This window comes from Tursiops truncatus, chromosome 8, assembly GCF_011762595.2.
Source record: "Tursiops truncatus isolate mTurTru1 chromosome 8, mTurTru1.mat.Y, whole genome shotgun sequence".
Taxonomy (NCBI): Eukaryota; Metazoa; Chordata; class Mammalia; order Artiodactyla; family Delphinidae; genus Tursiops; species Tursiops truncatus.
The window spans coordinates 68,927,815-68,952,479 of record NC_047041.1 but is presented as its reverse complement, the minus strand read 5'-3'; the positions used below and the strand labels follow the sequence as shown (position 1 = coordinate 68,952,479).

The window sequence follows — 24,665 nt, the reverse complement described above, 5'->3', positions numbered from 1 at the left end:
TACCTCACAAAGTTTTGAGAATTAAATGAGATAGAGCATGTGAATCACTTCCCAGTGCTTGACATATAGGAAATACTGTAACATATTAGTTGCTGTGATGATGATGATGACGATGATGATTTCTGTAATTAGAGATAAAAGAGGAGCTTTTCATCATCTCTCAGCCTATGTTCTAAATGGCTACCGGATACTTTGGCTTGTATTTAATAAAGGGCATTTTGAGTTTTCATATTATTATTTTACTTAAAATGAGTTAAGGGCAACTTTATCATTTGGAGCTAAATGATTATTGCTAATGAATTAACTGGAATTAATGACAATAGATTCGAGATCAAATATTCTGGGTATAAAATAAGAGAGAAGGAACAGACTAAAACTGAACAACATAATATCTATACTCCCAGTCACCTCCAGAGACACACCTCTGAAATATAAAATTATTTTCAGTTGCAGCCCCCCAGATTTTCTCTATACAAAGAGTGTACACACATGATTTCTCTCTTTTCTATCAATGAAGTCCATGTGATATAATGGAAAAAGCACTGGACAGGGTGGTTAGCAGTTCTGGATTCTAGATCCAGCTCTGTTATAGGCAGTGTGACCTCCACACTGCCTATGACAGTGAGAGCCTTACCTTCTCTAAGCCGCCTGGTTCCCTATGTGTAAATTGTGAGGTTTGAATTGGATTAGTGATTCTCAGAGAATGGTCGCAGACCAACAGCACTAACGAGCTTCACCTGGGAACTTGTTAGAACAGTACACTCTCAGGTTTCCCCCTCAGATCTACTGATTCAGGGACTCTGAGTGTGGGATTGAACAATTTTTGTTTTAATAAGCCCTCTGGTTGATTCTGAAGTCCATAGAAGTTTGAGAATCACTTCTCTGGATTAAATTTTAGTCTAAATTTTGGACTGTTGGACCCAACCTCCAGAGTTTCTGGTTCATAGGTCTGGGGTGGAGTCTGATAATTTGCTTTTTGAAGTTAGATGCTGCTGGTCAGGTACCACACTTCGAGAACTACTAGGTTAGATAAACTCTAAGCTCCATGTCAACTCTGTGATTCCATCATTATCATTGCTTTCACAATGCCTTCTGTCCCCCTCCTTATTTACTTTGTCCCTCAGTTTGTTGAAACTGCGTCTTACCTAATAGTTAGCATTGAAACTTTCTAAAATATCCTACCTTGTAGAGGGTGATGGACAGAAAAGAGCTTCCCTAAATTCTTACAGCTTTTGTTAATATGAAGCACCTACAGCTCTTTGGCATTAAAAATGACCTTAGGACCTACTATATAGCACAGGGAACTCTGCGCAATGTTATGTGGCGGCCTGGATGGGAGGGGAGTCTGGGGGAGAATGGATACATGTATATGTATGGCTGACTTGCTTTGCTGTGCACCTGAAACTATCACAACATTGTTAATCAGCTATACTCCAACATAAAATAAAAAGTTTAAAAAAAAAATGACCTTAGGTGGCCTACTTAATTATCTCATGTGCGTTGCTAATTACAAAGGAAATATCTTCAGACACCAAGTTTCAATAATTAAGGTCTGATGCCTAATTGCCATTGATCCCTTTATGTTGTCTTAAGATCTGAAGAGCTTGGGCACCAATGTAAAAATAAAATTATGTTTTCATTCGAACATGCTGTTTAATGAATAACACTAAAGATCCCAAATTACATCTTCAAATGAGCTTTTTAATCCCACCTTCTTTTTCTTGGTTTTCTGGATATTTGGGATGGAATAATGCTCTGTGAGGCATGGGTCTGCTAAGAACAAACAAGCCTCTGCCTGCCAAACTGAATTATTTATTTGGCTCATGTTTTCTTTTTTTGAAGTAGAGTTATGGGTTAAGATCCACTGTTTCTTGTTTTATCAGTAATTTGATAATTTTCTAGTACTGAATTGCAAACTATATAAGAGAAAAGCAAGGATCTAACATTTACTTAGTGCCTATTATATGCCAGTCACTGTGCCACAAGCATTACTTTTCTTGTTTATTTAATCCTCACAACAACCATGTAAGGTAGTATCATTAGCTTTGGTTTTTACATGAGGAAATAGACTCAGGAAGGCTAAGTAACTGCTCAAGATCACACAGCCATAGAAATGGCAGTGTACAGATTTAAGCTCAGATTCGTTTGACAACAAAGCCTTTGTAGGCATAGTAGATTCTGAATAAAAATATGTGTTGAATGAATGAGTAAAGGAATGACTATATGCCATTATCTTCCTAATGTTGATTTTTAAACAATCATAGAATTATAAAGTTGAAAAAGCACTATAGGTCATTACCTAATCAGGGTTTTAGTTATGCATATCCTTTAAAGCATCTCTAACAGATGAGTATACAGCCTTTACTTGACCACCTCTTGGGAAATGGCACACACGACCTCTTTAATCACGGTGATTATTGAATAGCTCATTATTAGAAAATTCTTTGCATTCAACTTCCCTAAAATCTCTTTCTTTTGAGCCTAGATCTGCCCTTTGTAACTGCTCAGACTTAATCTGGTTCTTCTTCCATACATAATTCTTTCAAATATTTGAACATAAGCATATATCTTCTCTCTCCCAAGCAAAATAGCCCCCATTTTTCCAGCTACTTTTCAAGATCCACACATAATGATAACTTAATAAATGTTTGTTAAATGAAAGAAGGAAAGAATAAATAAATTTGATACCTAGACTCCTCAGTTTCTTGTTTCCTTTCTTTAGAATGTGAAGCATCTGTGCTGTGTTCTGGGTACATGCTAGGACTATATTTCTAGAAGTAAATGAAGTGATTTCCTTTGATATACTCTTGCACTGCACAATAGTCACCCACAAAAATATCATTTTTTAATTTTCTGACATAGAACAGCGCTGTCATCTTTGACATCTCAGGTTTGCATCAGGTCACAACAAGCTGGAGTTGAACAGCAAACCTAGTGCTTTTCTTCAGGGTTAAAGGCGAGACCTGGGCGCTAGGGGATCAGCTCCAGTTTAAGCAGGATAAGTTGGTACTCTAATGTACAAAACTTGGGCTTACCTCAGCTAAAATGGAAGAAATAGCTGCCCAAAGCCAGTTTCTTTCACGCCCCACTGGCAAGTTAGTAATTGCACAAAGACCTTTTTATTATAAGTTGATTTTCCTGAGAAATGAATTCTGAAAAATACTGTAAAGTGTTTATTTTTTGCTTGCCCTTTATTAACCCACATCTTAGGGCTTTCCCTAGAGAGAAACTGTTGGTAAATGAAACCTCTTAGACCTACACAGGAACATTTTTGCAATATGTCCCTGGCTGTGGAGGGAACAGGGACAGGACAAGGCAAGTTGGTGCTATTTAAACAGGGTCATCAGCCAGTATATGGAATTTTGCCTAAAGAGAAGATTTAGGAATTTAAACGGGGGAAGAGTTTGGGGTTGGTAGAATTACTGGGAAAGGTTTGTATCTTAAACAGGATATAATGCAGATCTTTTATACTAGTAAGGAGGGCAAAGACCCAGTTTGAACTTAAAGATCATTCCTCTTAGTACATCCTAGTTTTGATCTTTAAATAACAAAAGTCCTATAGTTTAATTTATAAAATCATGCCCTAAAAGCCAGCACAGAACCTTCCTGTGATGCTATTGGAATCAGGGCAGCATGCATAGAGTAAGGGAAGGAGCTAGGAAATTAAAATGTGATTTTCACAGACATGATTCTGTCATAGTTCTTATTTTCTTTATATGGAATACAAATGCTGATATAGAGTGAAGATTTTCTGTTTTGCATTTTTGTGCTCTTTGATACATTTATGGAGGTCAAATGAAATTTGATATAGTAGGATTTATTATGAAGTGCTCTCTGAATACAACTCCATAATTACTCAGCTACATGGTAGTGCATAAAGCTGTAAAACTGCTTAGCCAGACAAGCAATTTATGTGTTACATTGAGGTGTGGATGGCAAAGAATATTAGTTTAATTGGGAGCCAAGATGTAGTAGCCTTAAATCTGAAGAGCTATATGTTTAACATAATGCAGCGAGGCTTTGAAATAAGATGCCTAAACTGGGGAGCTGCAGCTTTTGGAATATATAAAAATTAGACATCACTTTCTGACCAAAGATACTAAGTACTATTTTCAAAATAAAGTACAGAATGCAAAGCAGGTGAAAGGGCAAAACCTTTCAACATTGTAAGGTGACAGAAGAAAACATTTCTTCTAGTTCTTTGTTTTAAAAAAAGAAAGAAAATAAAAGGAAAAAAAGTCAAGATAAAAGATAACCAGTAACTATAATTTAGTGGAAGCAGGGATGAGGCAAATTCACAATGAGGTTATGTCCTTGGTGTACCAGTGGAATCTGAAAGGGATTTGGTGAATTTAGCCTGAATTTTTCTCAGGGAGCAGATTTGGAATGAGGTTAAAAGTGGGTGGCTGTTTGGGTACCAGCACACCACCATGGGTGAAAAACAAATACTCCTTGGCATACATTTGCTCTCTGTCTGATCATAGGCTCTCTTCTGTTTAGCAGGTTCAGGGTCACATGCCTCCGCTCATGATCCCAATTTTTCCACATGACCAGCGGACCCTGGCAGCAGCTGCTGCTGCCCAACAGGGATTCCTCTTCCCCCCTGGAATAACATACAAACCAGGTAAGTAGAAAGGGATTTCACATTCTTTTGGGAATGCTAAGATCCATATGTTTTTGCTTAGTAATCACAACAAGCACAGAAGCATATGAAGGAACTATGAATAAAAAGATCATAAAAGCTATTTTAAAGTAAAATTAGAATTGTGAAGGGGGCATGTTAATAAACGAATTGGTTGCTAAAAACTTTTACTTTCTCTTCTTCCACTTGAGTTTGTTCTGAATTCACAGATAAAATGCTACTTTCCCTCAGGACTACAAATTTTTGTCAGCTCTCTCTCATACCTTTACTGTGAATAATTGTCTTTGGTTAAAGATACTTTGCTCCTCCTGAGAGCTTTTATACTCTAGGAGAGTGGTCGCATACAGTATAAAATGCTATTATTGTTTGTTGTCTGATTTCTCTTGGAAGAAGAGTTAAAACTAGACTGATTTAATTAGCTTGCTACTAATAGGTAAAATTCTTTTTGATTTTAGCCTAAATAATGAAGCAGTCAGTTGTATTTTCTTATTCATCTTTGAACCGCAAAAAACAGGACACATAGCCTTGCAGTGAAGTATGTTTTGAGATGATTTAGCAAATGTTATGATTTTTCTTTATTCCTCTGAGTTTACTGGACTCCTGGGGAATTCAATTAGGGGCATAATGGTTTGAAGCTTCTTTCAGAGCATCCTTGTAAACAGGGCTTTAAATGTTTAAAGATATGTTGCCAAAGGAATCCAATGTAAGAAGATAGTCAAGTAAATAAAAAGTCAACCTGAATTTCATTTGTGCATTCTTTGTAACTGACCTCAGCTCAGAAGTAGTGACCTTGTTCTACTCATTAATAATTTCTGTGTCAAGTTCTTTTTAACATATTAACCTGATTATATTAACCACCCAGTCTGAGTGCAACAAATCTGACTGCAGCGGTTTCTTTGTGTATGGGTTTATAAAGTGAACAAAGGTATTTTAATATGCTTAAAGCAATAATAAAGTATAAATCACTTTACTAAAATTCTCTGTAAGGAATGTTACTAAATAGCATAAAAACAAACCTAGTGGGGTTTAACATCTATTTTTTGCCATCAATTACTCTTATGCTTTTGGTAGAAAACCCCCTTCCTTGTGAGGAAAGGAAAGATGTCTGTGTCACAACCCAAATTATTCAAAGAATAGAGATCTTAAGCGATTGGCTAATTTAAGGACTGACTTTCAAAATTCCTCAGCTATAAAGCAGTCAAAACTAGGAGTAACAACGGTTTTTGGATACCACAGTGAAAGAAAATTGTGTTACTCAAAGTTAAAAGTTGATTTTTCTAGAGCAGAATTTTTAGAGCAAGTTATATTCTGTGAAATTAGTATCCATATTAAGGACAGGATAATATTTGGTCAGAGAATATCTTTCTGTCAGTGCAGTGGTTCACTTCTTCTCTGATCTCTATAAGTAGTTTTAAACTTTCTTCACCTTGACTTCCTTCAGAATGTTGGTGTAAACTAAGTTTACTGGTTTAACCTGAATCTGAGTTGTTATCCCTACACCAGTTTTGGAATCCTTTTAAATGAACTGTATGTGGAAACTATTTAATTTCCATGTTTTTAAATTTAAAATTCTCCATATTTCAAAATCAGGTTATGGGCCTTATTTTCTTCTAGACACAGATATCAACATAATTGACATGTTATGTAACTTTGTTAAGACGCTAATACTGTTTTCTTGTTTTCTAACATCTGTATTGCAATATAATTACTTTACAATGGTATGTTAGTTTCTGATGTATAACAAAATGAGTCAGCTATACATATACATATATCCCCATATCTCCTCCCTCTTGCGTCTCCCTCCCACCTCCATATCCCACCCCTCTAGGTGGACACAAAACACCGAGCTGATCTCCCTGTGCTATGCGGCTGCTTTCCACTAGCTATCTATTTTACATTTGGTGGTGTATATATATTTCCATGCCACCCTCTCACTTCATCCCAGCTTACCCTTCTCCCTCCCTGTGCCCTCAAGTCCATTCTCTACGTCTACGTCTTTATTCCTGTCCTGCCCGTAGGTTCTTCAGAACCTTTTTTTTTTTTAGATTCCATATATATGTGTTAGCATACAGTATTTGTTTTTCTCTTTCAGACTTACTTCACTCTGTATGACAGACTCTAGGTCCATCCAGCTCACTACAAATAACTCAATTTCGTTTCTTTTAAAGGCTGAGTAATATTCCATTGTATATATGTGACACATCTTTTTTATCCATTCATCTGTCGAGGGACACTTAGGTTGCATCCATGTCCTGGCTATTGTAAATAGAGCTGCAGTGAATATTGTGGTACATGACTCTTTTTGAATTATGGTTTTGTCGGGGTACATGTCCAGTACTGGGATTGCTGGGTCGTATGGTAGTTCTATTTTTAGTTTTTTAAGAACTTCCATTTTGTTCTGCATAGTGGCTGTATCAGTTTACATTCCCACCAACAGTGCAAGAGGGTTGCCTTTTCTCCACACCCTCTCCAGCATTTATTGTCTGTAGATTTTTTTTTTTTTTTTGCGGTACGCAGGCCTCTCACTTTTGTGGCCTCTCCCGTTGCAGAGCACAAGCTCCAGATGCGCAGGCTCAGCGGCCATGGCTCACGGGCCCAGCCGCTCCGCGGCATGTGAGATCCTCCCGGACCGGGGCATGAACCTGTGTCCCCTGCATCGGCAGGCGGACTCTCAACCACTGCGCCGCCAGGGAAGCCCTGTTTGTAGATTTTTTGATGATGGCCATTCTGACTGGTTTGAGGTGATACCTCGTTGTAGTTTTTGATTTACATTTCTCTAATGATTAGTGATGTTGAGCATCCTTTCATGTGTTTGTTGGCAACGTGTATACCTTCTTTGGAGGAATGTCTATTTAGGTCTTCTGCTCAGTTTTGGATTGGGTTGTTTGTTTTTTTGATATTGAGCTGCGTGAGCTGTTTTGTATATTTTGGAGATTAATCCTTTGTCCGTTGCTTTGTTTGCAAATATTTTATCCCATTCTAAGGTTGTCTTTTTGTCTTGTTTATGACTTCCTTTGCTGTGCAAAAGCTTTTAAGTTTCATTAGGTCCCATTTGTTTAGTTTTGTTTTTATTTCCATTACTCTGTGATTTATGTCATAGAGTATTCTGCCTATGTTTTCCTCTAAGAGATTTATAGTGTCAGGTCTTACATTTAGGTCTTTAATCCATTCTGAGTTTATTTTTGTGTATAGTGTTAGGGAGTGTTCTAATTTCATTCTTTTACATGTAGCTGTCCAGTTTTCCCAGCACCACTTATTGAAGAGGCTGTCTTTTCTCCATTGTGTACTCTTGCCTCCTTTTTCAAAGGCAAGCTTACCATATGTGCCTGGGTTTATCTCTAGGCTTTCTATCCTGTTCCATTGATCTATATTTCTGTTTTTGTGCCAGTACCATACTGTCTTGATTATTGTAGCTTTGTAGTATGGTCTGAAGTCAGGGAGCCTGATTCCTCCAGCTCCGTTTTTCTTTCTCAAGATTGCTTTGGCTATTCGGGGTCTTTTGTGTTTCCATTCAAATTGTGAATTTTTTTGTTCTAGTTCTGTGAAAAATGCCATTGGTAGTTTGTTAGGGATTGCATTGAATCTGTAGATGGCTTTGGGTAGTATAGTCATTTTCACAATGTTGATTCTTCCAATCCAAGAACATGGTATATTTCTCCATCTGTTTGTATCATCTTTAATTTCTTTCACCAGTGTCTTATAGTTTTCTGCATACAGGTCTTTTGTCTCCTTAGGAAGGTTTCTTCCTAGGTATTTTATTCTTCTTGTTGCAGTGGTAAATGGGAGTGTTTCCTTAATTTCTCTTTCAGATTTTTTATTGTTAGTGTATAGGACTGCAAGAGATTTCTGAGCATTAATTTTGTATCCTGCTACTTTACCAAATTCATTGCTTAGCTCTAGTAGTTTTCTGGTAGCATCTTCAGGATTCTCTATATATAGTATCATGCCATCTGCAAATAATGACAGTATTACTTCTTTTCTGATTTGGATTCCTTTTATTTCTTTATCTTCTCTTATTGCTGGGGCTAAAACTTTCATGACTATGTTGAATAATAGTTGTGAGAGTAGGCAACCTTGTCTTGTTCCTGATCTTAGTGAAATGGATTCAGTTTTTCACCATTGATAATGATGTTGGCTGTGGGTTTGTCAGATACGGCCTTTATTATGTTGAGGTAAGTTCCCTCCATGCCTACTTTCTGGAGGGTTTTTATCATAAATGCGTGTTGAATTTTGTCAAAAGCTTTTTCTGCATCTATTGAGATGATCGTAAGGTTTTTCTCCTTCAATTTGTTAATATGGTTTATCACATTGATTGATTTGCGTATATTGAAGAATCCTTGCATTCCTGGGGTAAACCCCACTTAATCGTGGTGTATGATCATTTTATTGTGCTGTTGGATTCTGTTTGCTAATATTTTGTTGAGGATTTTTCCATCCATGTTCATCAGTGATACTGGCCTGTAGTTTCCTTTTTGGTTAGATCTTTGTCTGGTTTTGGTATCAGGGTGCTGGTCGTCTCGTAGAATGAGTTTGGGAGTGTTCCTCCCTCTGCTATATTATGGAAGAGTTTGAGAAGGATAGGTGTTAGCTCTTTTCTAAATGTTTGATAGAATTCGCCTGTGAAGCCATCTGGTCCTGGGCTTTTGTTTGTTGGAAGATTTTTAATCACAGTCTCAATTTCAGTGCTTGTGATGGGTCTGTTTATATTTTCTATTTCTTCCTGCTTCAGTCTCGGAAGGTTGTGCTTTTCTAAGAATTTGTCCATTTCTTCCAGATTGTCCATTTTATTGGCATATAGTTGCTTGTAGTAATCTCTCATGATCTTTTGTATATCTACAGTGTCAGTTGTTACTTCTCCTTTTTCATTTCTTATTCTGTTGATTTGAGTCTTCTTCCTTTTTTTCTTGATGAGTCTGGCTAATGCTTTATCAATTTTGTTAATCTTCTCAAAGAACCAGCTTTTAGTTTTATTGATCTTTGCTGTTGTTTCCTTCATTTCTCTTTTATTTATTTCTGATCTGATCTTTATGATTTCTTTCCTTCTGCTAACTTTGGGGGTTTTTTTGTTCTTCTTCCTCTAATTGCTTTAGGTGCAAGGTTATGTTGTTTATTTGAGATGTTTCCTGTTTCTTAAGGTAGGATTGTATTGTTATAAACTTCCCTCTTAGAACTGGTTTTTCTGCATCCCATAGGTTTTGGGTCATCGTGTTTTCATTGTCATTTGTTTCTAGGTAATTTTTGATTTCCTCTTTGATTTCTTCAGTGGTCTCTTGGTTATTAACTGGTGTATTGTTTAGCCTCCATGTGTTTGTATTTTTTACAGTTTTTTCCTGTAATTGATATCTAGTCTCATAGTGCTGTGGTTGAAAAAGATACTTAATATGATTTCAGTTTTCTTAAATTTATTGAGGCTTGATTTGTGACCCAAGATATGATCTATCCTGGAGAATGTTCCATGAGCACTTGAGAAGAGAGTGTATTCTGTTGTTTTTGAATGGAATGTCCTGTAAATATCAATTAAGTACATCTTGTTTAATGTGTCATTTAAAGCTTGTGTTTCCTTATTTATTTTCATTTTGGATGATCTGTCAGTTGGTGAAAGTGGGGTGTTAAAGTCCCCTACTATGATTGTGTTACTGTCAATTTCCCCTTTTATGGCTTTTAGCATTTTCCTTATGTGCTGAGGTGCTCCTATATTGGGTGCATAAATATTTACAACTGTTTTATCTTCTTTTTGGATTGATCCCTCGATCATTATGTAGTGTCCTTCTTTGTCTCTTGTAATAGTCTTTTTTTAAAGTCTATTTTGTCTGATATGAGAATGGCTACTCCAGCTTTCTTTTGATTTCCACTTGCATGGAATATCTTTTTCCACCCCCTCACTTTCAGTCTGTATGTGTCCCTAGGTCTGAAGTGGGTCTCTTGTAGACAGCATATATATGGGTCTTGTTTTTGTAGCCATTCAGCCAGTCTATGTCTTTTGGTTGGAGCATTTAATCCATTTACATTTAAGGTAATTATCGATATGTATGTTCCTATTACCATGTTCTTAACTGTTTGGGGTTTGTTATTGTAGGTCTTTTCCTTCTCTTGTGTTTCCTGCTTCTCTAGAGAAGTTCCTTTAGCATTTGTTGTAAAGCTGGTTTGGTGGTGCTGAATTCTCTTAGCTTTTCCTTGTCTGTAAAGGTTTTAATTTCTCTGTTGAGTTGAATCTGAATGCGATCCTTGCTGGGTAGAGTAACCTTGGTTGTAGGTTTTCCCCTTTCATCACTTTAAATATGTCCTGCCACTCCCTTCTGGCTTGCAGAGTTTCTGCTGAAAGATCAGCTGGTAACCTTATGGGGATTCCCTTGTATGTTATTTGTTGCTTTTCCCTTGCCGCTTTTAACATTTTTTCTTTGTATTTAATTTTTGATAGTTTGATTAATATGTGTCTTGGTGTGTTTCTCCTTGGATTTATCCTGTATGGGACTCTCTGTGCTTCCTGGACTTGATTGACTATTTTTTTCCCCATATTAGGGACGTTTGCAACTATGATGTCTTCAAATATTTTCTCAGTCCCTTTTTTTCTCTTCTTCTTCGGGGACCCCTATAATTCGAATGTTGGTGTAGTTAATGTTGTCCCAGAGGTCTCTGAGACTGTCCTCAATTGTTTTCATTTTTTTTTCCTTATTCTTCTCTGTGGTAGTTATTTCCATTATTTTATCTTCCAGGTCACCTATCCGTTCTTCTGCCTCAGTTATTCTACTATTGATTCCTTCTAGAGAATTTTTAATTTCACTTATTGTGTTGTTCATCATTGTTTGTTTTCTCTTTAGTTCTTCTAGTTCTTTGTTAAACGTTTCTTGTATTTTCTACATTCTATTTCCAAGATTTTGGATCATCTTTACTTTCATTATTTTGAATTCTTTTTCAGGTCGACTGCCTATTTCCTCTTCATTTGTTTGGTCTGGGGGAATAATACTGTTTTTTATGGGGGAAGATATTGTTATATAGTCAGTGAGTTTGGACCATTTTATAAAATGTCTTCTCACACAGTATCACTGAGATTGCAGTATGTAAGTAAGGAGAATCTAGACATTGAGGCAATATTGTGCAGTAGTGAGTTACCCCTGCTGAACAGTATCTGTGAAGCATAGAGTAGTGTCTTGGGGTAGCAAAGCTGGATTTGATTACGTTGGCTAAAACCTGTTGTTTAGGGCAGGACAGTGGATTTGGACATGTACGATGATTTTTAATCACAAGCAAGCCTGGTAAAAAAGTTATTATCTGGCGACCCCTAAGTTATGTCAGAGAATTGAATTAACCAGAACTCTAAATTCTTAAATACTTTGGCTAATTCAGGTTTTATTGTATATAAAAATTATACTTTAAAAGGATTAAAATTATATGTTCATATGCTTCTGGGAGAGACATTCCATACTTAGGAGACAGTCTATGCAGTGTTCTTGTCATTCACAGAAACTGGGAAAGGAGAATACTGTTTGACTGGTGTCTGGACAAGGAAAACTTTTTTGCCCCAAACTGAGCTATAGCTATAATTTCACTTGTGAGACAATGACTGAAATTTTAGAGGAGTAGTGTTGTCACATATAAAAGCCTTGAAATGGTGGTGTAACTTTATAGTTTGATCCCCTAAGCAAGAAGAAGAATAAGTGCTACATTGGTTTTTAATGAATTACAAAATAAATGGCTCTCTTTTTGCTCTTTTTTCACCTTCCCATAACCTGAAACAATTCCATAGTGTTTGTGCCTTCAACTGATTGAATAATTATCTTCATTTCCAGAAAGCAAGGACCACCTTGGGCTGATGTTTCCTGTTAAAGTTGACTGTTTCTGAATCCATATTAGTACATTCTAAACAAATATATTTAGGGCTATCAACCTTCTCCTCTTCAGATAATTTGACCCATTATTCTGGACATTTCAGGGCCCCATGGGTAGTGAACACCAAGCAAGCTCTCCCACTCCGGTGAGTTGCTGAGGAGGCATGTTGCTGACGGGGATTGTACAGTTTCAGGGGAACATCTATCAAAATAATCTCTGCTGAAATTCTTTTATTGAGTTGTAATCCCTAATTAAACCCCACCTATTTAAAAAAAAAAAAACTGGTTCTCTAATTTAGAGACATCTTTCTAAAAAGGAACTTATCAGGGCCCATAACATAAACCAGAGAAGTTTGGTTGCTTTGCTCTTTCACATCATGATGCTGAGAGATACAGCAATCCAGGGTGAGATGAATACAATTGAGTACCTATGACTGAGAAAACTAAAAGATTAAGCCTCTTTCGTAGCTGCCAATGTGTATATCAGAGTGATTGAATTGACTGTAAAATAAAAACACTGGATAGCATCCTTTGTGTGCCAGGGATGATGCAGCTGACCCATGGACTTCGTGTAGTTGGGATTTTTAAAATGATTGCTGCTGGAGTAGCACCCTTAAAGTTTCCCAGGAGATCCTAGAAGTAGGATGTCTGCCTGCTCATGACTCCTACACTTACTTACTATTTATAATATGATAACAGCTAAAGTTTATTGAATAATTACTTTGTGCCAAACACTGTGTTAAATATTTTACATTATTTTATTTAATTCTTACTTGAACATATCACTTAACCTTGCTGAGCCTTTCATTTTTGTCATCTAAAAAAAATATGTCATGAGTTGTCCGCTGCTCAGCATGGGTGTGAAGATTAAATTTGTTAAAATGTATGAAAGTTATTTGAAAATTCTAAAACACTATGTTTGGGGATAAAGTCTGTCCATGAAACTAAGTAAATTTAACTACATTAAACTGCATTCTTATCCATTAGAAATGTGGTCCCAAAACCGAGCTTTTGACTGAGATATATTATCTCTCTGCCTGATGACCAAAAGCAATTTTACTAGTATACCTGCTGTTTCTTTAAGAAAAAAATTGTGGTAAAATATACACAAAATAATATTTATTATTTTAACCATTTTTCAATGTACAACTCAGTGATATTAATACATTTGCAGTTTTTTGTAACCATTACTGATATCTATACCACAAACTTTCAATCATCTCCAACAAAAACTCTGTGGCCATTAAACAATAACTCTCTATCCTCCTACCCTGCATCCCTGGTAACCTCTATTTTACTATTTTTCTATATGAATTTGCCTATTCTAGGTACTTCATATAAATGGAATCATACAATATTTGTCCCTCTGCATCTGGCTTATTTCACTAAGCATAATGTTTTCAAGGTCCCTCCATATTGTAGTATGTATCAAAAGTCCATTCTTTTTTATGGCTGAATAATATCCCATTGTATATATATGTCTACGTCTATATATTTGTTTGTTTATCCATTCATCTGTTGATGGATATTTCTGTTGTTTCCACATTTTGGCTATTGTGAATAATGCTGCTGTGAACATTGGTATACAAATACCTGTTTGTGTCCCTGCTTGCAGTTCTTTTAGATATACACGTAGGAATGGAATTGTTGTATCATATGGTAGTTCTATGTTTAGCCCTTTGAGATACCATCAAACTGATTTCTATACGGGCTGCACCTTTTACACTCCCACCAGTAATGCAAGAGTGTTGCAATTTCTTTATATCCTAACCAATACTTGTTATTTTCCATTTTTAAAAAAAAATTATAACCATCCTAGTAGATGCGAAGTGGTATCTCACTGTGGTTTTGTTTTTCATTTCCCTGATGATTAATGATTTTGAGCATCTTTTCACGTGCCCATTGGAAATTTGTATATCTTCCTTGGAAATGTCTAAGTACATTGCCTATTTTTGAATTGGGTTGTTTGTTTTGTCTTTATTGAGTTTCAGGAGTTCTTATATATTCTAGATATTAATCCTGTATCAAATATATGATTTGCAAGTTTTTTTTCTCATTTTGTAGGTCGTCTTTTCACTTACTCGATAGTATCCTTTGATGCACAAAATTGTTTAATTTTGATGAAGTCTGATTTATCTATTTTTTCTTTTGTTGCCTGTGCTTTTGCTGTCATATCCATGAAATCATTGCCAAATCCAAAGATTTACTCCTATGTTTTCTTCTAAGAGTTTTATAGTTTTAGTACTTAAGTTTAGGTCTTTGATCCTTTCCAGTTAATTTTTATATATGGTATAAATTAAGGGCCCAACTTCATTCTTTTGCATGTGGATATCAGTTTTTCCAGCACCATTTGTTGAAAAGATGTCTTTTCCCCAATGAATGGTGTTGGTACCCTTGTAAAAAATCAATTAACTATATGTAAGGGTTTATTTCTGGGCTCTCTATTCTGTTTCATTAGTCTATATATCTGTTCTTATGCCAGTATCATACTGTTTTAATTACTCTAACTTTGTAGTAAATTTTGAAATCAGAAAGTATGAGTCTTCCAACTTTATTTGTCTTTTTCAAAATTGTTTGGGCTATTGGGGCCCCATGCAATTCCATATAAATTTGAGGATTGGCTTCCATTTCTGTAAAAAAAGATGGTTGGAATTTTGGTAGAGATTTCACTGAGTCTGTAGATTGCTTTGTTGATCTTAACAATGTGAAGTCTTCCTGTCTATGAACATGGATGCCTTTCTATTTATTTAGATCTTTAAAAATTTCTTTCAGAAATGTTTTATAGTTTTTCAGTGTACAAGTCTTTGCCTCTTTAGTTAAGTTTATTTCTAAGTATTTGATTCTTTTAGATGCTATTGTAAGTAGAATTGCTTTCTTAACTTCCTTTTGGATTGTTCATTGCTAGTATATAGAAACACAGTTGATTTTTGTGTGTTAATCTTCTACCCTGAAACTGCTGAATTTATTTATTAGCTCTTGTAGCTTTCTTATGAATTCTTTGGAATTTTCTACATATAGGACCACTTCATATGCAAATAGACATAGTTTTACCTATTTTTACCTGTTTACCTAGTTTTACCTGTTTGCCTCTTTCTTTCTCCCTTCCTCCCTTCCTTCCTTATCCCCTCCCTCCCTCCTTCCCTCCCTTCCTCCCTCTCTCTCTTCTTTCTTTCTTTCTTTCTTTCTTTCTTTCTAATACTAACTAGAACTTCTAGTACAGTGTTGTATAGCAACAGTGAAAGTGGGTATAATTGTCCCCGATCTTAGTAGAAAAGCTTTCAGTCTTTTAACACTGAGTGTGATGTTAGCTGTGAGTTTTTCATTTATCATGTTACCCTTTCTCATGTTGATGAACTTTCCCTCTATTCCTAGTTTTTTCTGAGAATTTTTATCATGAAAAGATGTTGGATTTTGTCAAATGCCTTTTCTGCATCAATTGAGATGATCATGTGGGTTTTTCCCCCATTGTTCTATTAATGTTATGTATTGCATTGATTTTTTTATTTTTAATGTTGAACCACCCTTGCATTCCTGGGATAAATCCTACTTTGTCATGGTGAATAATCCTTTTGATATGCTGTTGGATTCAATATTTTGTTGAGGATTTTAATATTCATACAGAATATTGGTCTATAATTTTCTTTTCCTGTGATGTCTTTATCTGGCTTTGTTATCAAGTTTACACTGGCCTCATTACCTCAGAGTTAGGAAGTGTTTCCTCTTCAATATTTTTGAAGATTTTGTAAGGATTAGTGTTAATTTTTATTAAATATTCAGTAGACTTTATTGGTGAAGCCAAAAATTCAGTCCAGGAATTTTCTTTATTGGGAGGTTTTTGATTACTGATTCAATCTCTTGTTATGGGTTTGTTTATATTATCTATTTCTCCTTGAGACAGTTTACATAATTTGTATGTTTCAAGGAATTTGTCCATTTCTTCTAGATTGTCTAATTTGCTGATGTACAGTTGCTACCTAATACTTCTTTTTAATTCCTTTGTTTCAGTTAGCATTTATTGAGCACCATTTATTTGCTGATATCTATATATATAAATGTATATGTATACATATATATGAATATACATATATATTCTCATTTAATTTTTATAACAACTCTAAGATATAAGTGGCATTATCTATATTTTGTTAAAAGAAAAAAAGAAACTAAAAGTCAAAGAAGTAAATTAACTCTTTCCAAACTTTCACATCTAGAAATTAGTGGAGGTAGAATTCAGACTGAAATTCTGAATATTTGACATTTTATACTCTTGCAGGCATGATCTAAGTGTGTAAGATATGAAGAAAAGTCTAGCTTTTGTGAGTGTGTGTGTATAAAAAATGTGATTTATATGTATGGGATTATCTAGATGACATCTTGTGAAGCTAGCCATTTCTAGCTCTTCTTGACTATTTAAAACAGAGGCATGTACGACTGTTGCTGGAATACTTTATTAATTAAATCCATCTACTTGAAATCAAAGCATTTCTGAGGTTCTTCAGGTTAGTACTCCCCTTTTTAAATAAGAGTGGTGAGGTCCAAGAAGGAACTATATATGCTCACCTGTATAAACTAACCTAGCTTTATGGTGATTGAGATTATTTTAACTGTGCCCTTCTTCATATATGGAGGCTATATTATTGGTGAGTTACTAAGTCATGAACTTTAAGTTGTTATTTTAAGTTAATTTCTTGTAATGGGGATACATGTATATCATTTTGTCCATACTCACTTATTTAATTGCTATTGTGACAAATCCCATGATTTTCATATGATTAGCCAAGAGTTTGGATGCATCTGTGAAATAAGTAAAGAAATTAAGACTGATCCTTGATTCTTAGCTTCTTTAAAGGTATGAAAAACAATGCAGATGCTCTTAGAAAAAGTCTTGAGATCAAGACTCTTCTCATCATTGGTCTATTCTTTGATGAATAGAGGAGAAATTTAGCAGGAGAAATAAGAGCATGGTGATCTCAGCAATATATACTATGATCCATGGCAATTTTTTTCTCCAATTGTTCTCAGAACAAATTAAAGATTTTGTTTTCTTTTTAAGATTCTAAATGTGTCACTCATCGCCTACTAACTTTTGCTGCAGTGTGCTGTCTCACAAAGATAAATTCAGATTGATTATGGCATTCCCTCAGAATACAGAGAAGTTACAATATTTTGCTATTCTGAATACATTCATCCAGGCAAGATGCAATGTGGCATGTCCAAGTCTATACTCTTGGCTGTAATTGAAATATTTCCATATTGTAGCAAAAATGATAATAGCTCATAAAAGTGGGGTGTATCTATGAGTTATCTGGCAACTCATATACCTTACCATCATCCTGTGATACCACCAGACAATGATCTGTGAGATGAGGGATGTGTAGTATATCTTTCTTCTGTTTTGGAGGGTGGAAAATAAGGTATGAGACTTTGAGCCAGTAACTGAAGAATCTTTGAGTCCTGTCTCCTAGTTTAACGTATTTTTCTTCTCTACTCCTCCCAAACTCTCTAAATAGGTTAATATCTGAAGTTAGTATCTCAGAAGACTGCAACCATCCCAGTCCCTCGTCTTTCTGAGGAATCAAAGTAAATGGACAGAATTTTACCCATGGGATTTTTTACTTTTTAATAAAAGTGAAGTTTGTATCCGAATTACACAAACTAGGAGTATTCTTGCAGGAGGTAGTCTGAGTCTAATGGGTCCTAGGTTCATGATACAAGCTCCTCCTTTTCCTGTGTTTAAGTCTTAATAAGTTTCGGCTTCCTTTCGGTTTCCCTGAAAATTAGAAAATATACTTCCTGTCATTCAGGGACTCTTGCTGTGGAGCTGCTTTGATCCCAAAGCAATGTTGGTTATTGTGGCAAGTGAAACTAATGTCAGGCAAATGTCCTATAGGCTGTAACTCCTGTTTCATATTTGCTCTGTAAGCTCCAGATAAAAATAATCAGTTGGAAAACCTAGAAGCCTGGAAAGATGGATTTATGTAATGGGCATTATTTCCCAAATTGGCATTTGGAGGTTGTCTACTTATACTAGAGGTAGCAAGGGCCAGATTACAGTAGTGCCTAAAACCAACCTGTTTCAACAGGCTTCATCTTCTTTTGTACAGATTTAAAGAGAATGGGTCCTCACGCAAGCATTTCAAATCCAGAGACAAATTTGAAAAAAATTGCTACAACATGTTGACTGATTCCTTGCCAAGTCAGCCACTGAGAACTTTTTCTTGATCGACTCTTACACAGAGACAATTAAAGGCGAGGGGGAGGGGGGGAAAGCTTGTAACTTTTTAAAAGAATTAAACTTCACAGTACTCTAAATCCCTCTCCCTCTTAAATCTTCTCTTCTACTTTTAACCCCCCTCTTCTTCACCCTTACCTTCTCCCTCTCTGGCCTTTTCCTTTTTCTCTCTCTTCTGATCATTCCCTGTGATATACTCAGTTGCTCTAATGTATTCATTTTTACTTTTGGTATTGATACAATATGTTCTGGAGACATAGCTTTCCAAAGATTATATTCAGATATACAGATTCAAACCAGCAGAAAGGTTAAAAACATTTTAAAAATATGCTTGTCAGCAGTGGAAAGAAAGCTGTTTGTAGCCAGCAGGTGAGCTGGAGAGTACTACAGGGTGTGGTAGAGATGGTAATAAATTAACTGGCAAGCCAAAAACTATAAAAAAAAAATCAGCTATTTCATAGCATAGAAGCATGACAGCTATGAAAAAAGGAGTGCCCCAGGGAATTCTTTTAGAGTTTGATTTTTTTAAATATGTTTGACATGAAAAATGTTTTAGTACAAATAAAACAACTGGTATTAAACTTACAGGGAGGAGGGTTATGGCTTAGAGTTAGTATGAATAATGCATGATATTTAAAGAAAGAACAGCTCTAAAATGTTCTGAGAGGCAGCCCATGTTGATGGTTGGAATGGTGATTTTTTTTTCTCTATTTTTGAAGCATCATTAATTCAGCATCGTTTTGTGATTTTTTTAACCTGATAAGATGTCAACCAAAGAAATACTGTTTGACTTAGATTAGGATATTCTTTCTTCAGATAATTTAGTTTAAATATCAAGAGGATCAGTAGAATTATTTAAGCATAAAGCAGCAGTCATTTACCATAAAAAATAATTTGGCCTAGTTATCTTTTTTAAAAAGCTCATGTAGCACTGCAAACCAAAATCAACCTCATGGAAGGGGAAAAACAAGATCAGATATTTTGAACATTACTCCATAGGAGACTAGCACAGTATAGTGTTAGTGAATGCATTGTAGCAGCGCTCCGTATGCAATCAGAAGCCAATTGTTACTGGACTGTGTACAAGCGCACACTGTGCTCAATGGTCTGATGAGGTATTATGGATAGGATGCAAAGAGACTGTGTAGATTAGAAGCTTACAATTTGTTAAAAGTGAAAGCAACTTAACATTTACATTGGGCCAGCTGAGTGCAACTTCATGTGGCAAACAGGATGAGTTCCAACGAACCAGGGGCACCAGGAAGGCTCCAGGTATTAGTGTCCATGCAGAAAAAAAAAGGGGTTTCATTGCTTTCTAGTTGACTACCTTTATTACTGTGATTCTTTCTATACTTTTCATTATTATATTCAGCTTTTAGTGTGGAAAAGTTCATGCAAAACAGCATGATTATTGTAAATGTCAAAAATGTGTGGAGGAACAGCCTATTAAAATATAGCCTAGAGATAATACATAACACTGACTTTAAATAAGTGGCTGAAGTCAAAGTGATACTCCATGAAATCACTGATATTGTGTAATTTATCCGTAAGTATTAGTTTTGATTTCAACTGCCACTATCACAATACATTCCTCATCACTTTCTCTTGGTTCTTCAGGTTGTTCGCTTCATACAGCCTATGTTCTTAGGTCACAGAAGGTACTTCAGCCCCCCTGTTTAGGAGTGGTCTGGAGCCAGAAACACATTAAGACGTAGCATTGATCTCTGCTAAACCATGCTCAATCTCGACCAGACATTAAATGCAGATATCCCATGTAAAATGTGTGTTTATTTAATCAAATCATCATCAGAGAATAAGTGATGAGTGCCTAGTGTGTGTGCATGATTCTGTACTAGGTTCCACCGGAAGTTAGCGCAGAAAAACATAGTTTCCGCTCTATTTGGGATACCAGGCATTTCATAGAATGTTGGCAGATAAGATTAGCTTCTCTCTTACCCCTATCAAATTAAAGAGGTTGCATTTAATTTTTTTCCTCTATTTTTTATAAAATAAACGTTAGGGTTATGGACAGTCAGTAATTCTTAATCTTTTTTGGACTGTAATACTCTGCCTTGCCTACCAAGGCAAAACGTTTTGTTGTTTTAATGTAAAAGCCTTAATGCTTTCTCAGTGAACTGAATGTCAGCCTGGCTTTAAGATATTTTTTTACTCTTAAAAAAATGATGTATTACAAGATTTGTAATGGAGTGAACATGCTTGAATTGCACATTTAATTTTTTTAACATCACATTCATGTTTTGCCAGTTTGCCTACCAGCTATCTGTTAACAAAAAGTTCCAAGGCAGCAGTGCAAGTCTGTGCCCAACTAAGCCTTTTGTTTCTGCAGATGTTTGGGCTTAGAGCAATGTTGTAAAGCTCCGGCAATCCAAGGACCATGTTTGTACTTGCCTGCTGTGATTCCCTGTTCATTGTCTAAACCTGTATGCATTGTTCTTTCCGACAGGTGATAACTACCCTGTACAGTTCATTCCATCAACAATGGCAGCTGCTGCTGCTTCTGGACTCAGCCCTTTACAGCTCCAGGTGAGTGCCAGAAGAAAAAAATGTGTGATACGAGCCAGTACTTTAGTGGAAAACTGCTAACCAGCTGTATGCTAAATAATGGCCTGGATATTAAATAATTTTTTAAGCATAGCCTAGAAGGATTAACACCTTATGTACTTACCATACTGCAAGTAGAAGAGAAAACTGTCATGTCAATATTTTTAAAGGAAAAAATGACATTATGACTTAGTACTGTATGTTCTCGATCGGTAAGTTAATGGTTTTACAATTTTTTATGACTGATTGTTATGGTTGTTATTGGGTATGTAAGCTTTTTCCTTATCAATTCTTCGTCCACGTCTCCATTCATGTCCAATTAGCTTTTACACGTAAGCATCAAAACAGAAAACAATGTTGGATATTTTCCTTCTTGCAGCTCATGGAATAGGGGGTTGTTATTACCAAATTACTTTAACTATTTGGAAAATGTGAACACTTTGCTCCTGAATATGTGTATTCTCGTCCTCATCCTCATGCCAGGTCAAAAGTCTGGGCATGGTGTCTGACCAAATTCTGGGTTAGAGTTCTTTACCTATGGAACTAAAATTGGAGAGAAAGTGTTTTGGAAGCTAAATTAAAAAATCACTTGCACCTTCTCTTCTTCATAGTAAAATGGTGCGGGGGGGTTAACAATAGGACTAAGTAATCTTTATACCCTTCTAGCACTGCCATCTTAATGGGAAATTGACTATAACTATGAGTGTATATTTTAACAAAAACAAAAAGATAATATCATTAAAATAATGGTTAAACCTTCAGTATTTGAACATTTAGAAAATGTATGGTAACTTGAATTTCAATACAGTGGATAGAGATAGTTTTTTATTCTTATAATTTACTGTGATTTTTTTTTGAATTTTCTTAAATAGTCTAGGGAATAGCATCTAACTAGGCATTTTTGTTTCTTCTTTGCTATTACTCATATGACTTGAATGTAAAAAATGTACAGATATTTTACCGTGAAAAAGTATCATTTTGAGTACCTTCAACTGGGTCTACAAATAAAGAATTTTTGCAGTACTTTGAGAAGTTTTTGTCATAAGCCTCATCCAGAAAGTCTTGAAGATGTTGTCCATTATGGACTGCCTAGCAGAGCTAGACATTTTGCCTAATGAAAGCAGCAACCCTACCTCTCTTCTAAACCCTCAACTTCTCTACTACTGACAGGGGAACTTACTGCAGTTGGTAAAAATATAAAAAGAAACCTCACTCATAATCAATCTAATCTATTTCTCCTTTTTCCGTAGCTATGCTATTGTGTGTCTTCTTGAGTCAGAGGCAAAAATAAGAAAGCAGTTTGATCCTATAATCAAGTTTCTGTGAAAGAGAGTATCTGGGTCCTAAACCTACTTTCTATTCTTTGGTGTGGTCAATACCCTGGGTTTAGAAATATGTGTTCTGTTTCATGAGTTCTGACAGTATGTTTTGTCTTTTTTTTTTTTTTTTTCTGAATATGCTACTAAACAGAAAGGTCATGTCTCCCACCCACAAATTAACCCAAGGCTAAAGGGCCTAAGTGACCGTTTTGGCAGGAGTTTGGACACCTTTGAACATGGTGGTGGCCACTCTTACAACCACAAACAGATTGAGGTATGAATACTTCCATTGGTGCTTCATTGGGTGGGGGACTGGATTGTTCAGTCATATTCTAGGCTTTTTTTAAAAAGTAGCAAACACTCAACCTAAACACTAAAACATAATCTTTCTCTTTTTCTCATTCCTAAGGAGGCTCATTTTTGCTCCTTTTTCTTTCAGAGAAAAAGGCAAACCCCAGACCAACGCCTCTGAAATACATTGTTTATTGCTATATATTTAGGCAAATTCTTTACATTATGAGTGCTTTCAAAACCATCTTTATTTCCCTTACTCTTTTTTTTTAATGTATAATGCTGTATAGTAGTTAAAAAACACTTAAACATTAAAAGAAAAAAACCTCATTTGACCATGTAACAACCCTATGGAGTTGATAAAACATAATTCTGCTTTCACAGACAAAACAATGGAGGTTCAGAGAGGTCAGGTTATTTAACCAAGGTTACGAAATATTCTTGGAGTCAGAGTTATTATCCAGGATTTCTAACTCTACCAAATTCAGGTTTTCAAATTTAGTTTTCTCTGGCTGAAGGGAGGTTGGGTGCCTGGGCCTGACATAAACTATTATAGTAGCCCCTTCATATTTAACTTTCAATAAAGCTCTTTGTTGTTTTTGTGGGATATTCTTACTACATGGGAGAGGCTGGCTCATACGGCTCTTTTGAAAACCAAACCCCTTTCTCCTATAGGGACCCAGTCCTCCTCTCTCCATTATCATGCTTAATTCCTCTCCTATATCATTGGGGTACCTCTCGGGGTACTATCAGATGCTGGAGTGTTGCTAGCTCTCTGTTGAGTCACAAAACAAGGAGACAGGTTATCTCACACTGAAATACACTTTAACTTTCTGGGTTAGATCTAATACTACATTTATGTTCTAACCTAGGATGGTAAACCCAGTTTAAACAGAAGAAAACAAATTACATCTAACAAAGTTGTATATTCAGCTCCTATCGGCTCTGCCCGTCTATACATATCAACTACTATGTGATCAATAAAGTGTCCCTTTGACATTATCTTCTCTGTTGCTTTTAAATCTGCATTTTTGGAAGATGATAGAGAAAGCTCACTTCTAAGAAGAAGGAAGAGGACAAGATCAAAGGACACCTTGGAAGTAGCCTAAGGAAGAGTTCAGACCTTGTTGCTTGCCTTCTTCCTTTCCCTTTCCCTTTGATTATAAGAAGTATATAGGGGGTTTCCACCCAGACATGACAAGGCATATACTGTTAGAATATCTGCGGTCTTCTATACAGCCAGAAGGGATTTCTTTTCTAAGGCTTTCTTTTGGCTGTAGAGAAGGTGCCGTATTTCTGGACGTTCTAAAAATCTACTGTGCTTAGGATTGGCAAGCAGTGAGACAGCTGGACGTTAAGAACAAGCCTTTCTGTGTGATGACAGTTAGCAAGCTTACCTACTCAGGACAGGTAGTTTGTTAAATTTTTAAGTGCTTGAAAGAATGTAAAAGCAAGTGGCCTTGGCTCAAATTCAAAACTTCCTCTCCTCTTGACTTTTATTTTCTCTTGAGGTGTTGAGTTCTATCCCATCAACCTTCCCTTAGCCAGTTTTCTACCCCGTGTCTTCTTTTACTAATTTTCACTTAGGTTGACTTCTCTTCCCCCCACCATCACAGACCCCTGATGCTGTCAAATCTGGCTTCTGTTGGGTTTCTGGAAACCATGATGTCATATATGTGAGTGCCAGATCCGTGTAGTGCTGTAGCAATGCGGATCTAGGAGCACAACATATGCCACATGCCTGCCACTTTAATGAGACTAAATACAGAATCTGGTAAGGCAGGGGGCCCTCA

At 35.9% G+C, this 24,665-nt stretch overlaps 1 protein-coding gene across 1 annotated transcript in view; it reads left to right on the top strand.

Annotated features, from left to right (window-relative positions):
- The window catches only part of SOX6 (SRY-box transcription factor 6), a 622,270-nt gene that overhangs the window by 477,686 nt on the left and 119,919 nt on the right, over nt 1–24,665 (top strand). Inside the window, exons 9-11 of the mRNA XM_073808646.1 lie at nt 4,504–4,624; nt 21,165–21,244; nt 22,733–22,855. Coding sequence (XP_073664747.1) covers nt 4,504–4,624; nt 21,165–21,244; nt 22,733–22,855 — 324 coding nt within the window. The remainder of the gene's footprint in view (nt 1–4,503; nt 4,625–21,164; nt 21,245–22,732; nt 22,856–24,665) is intronic.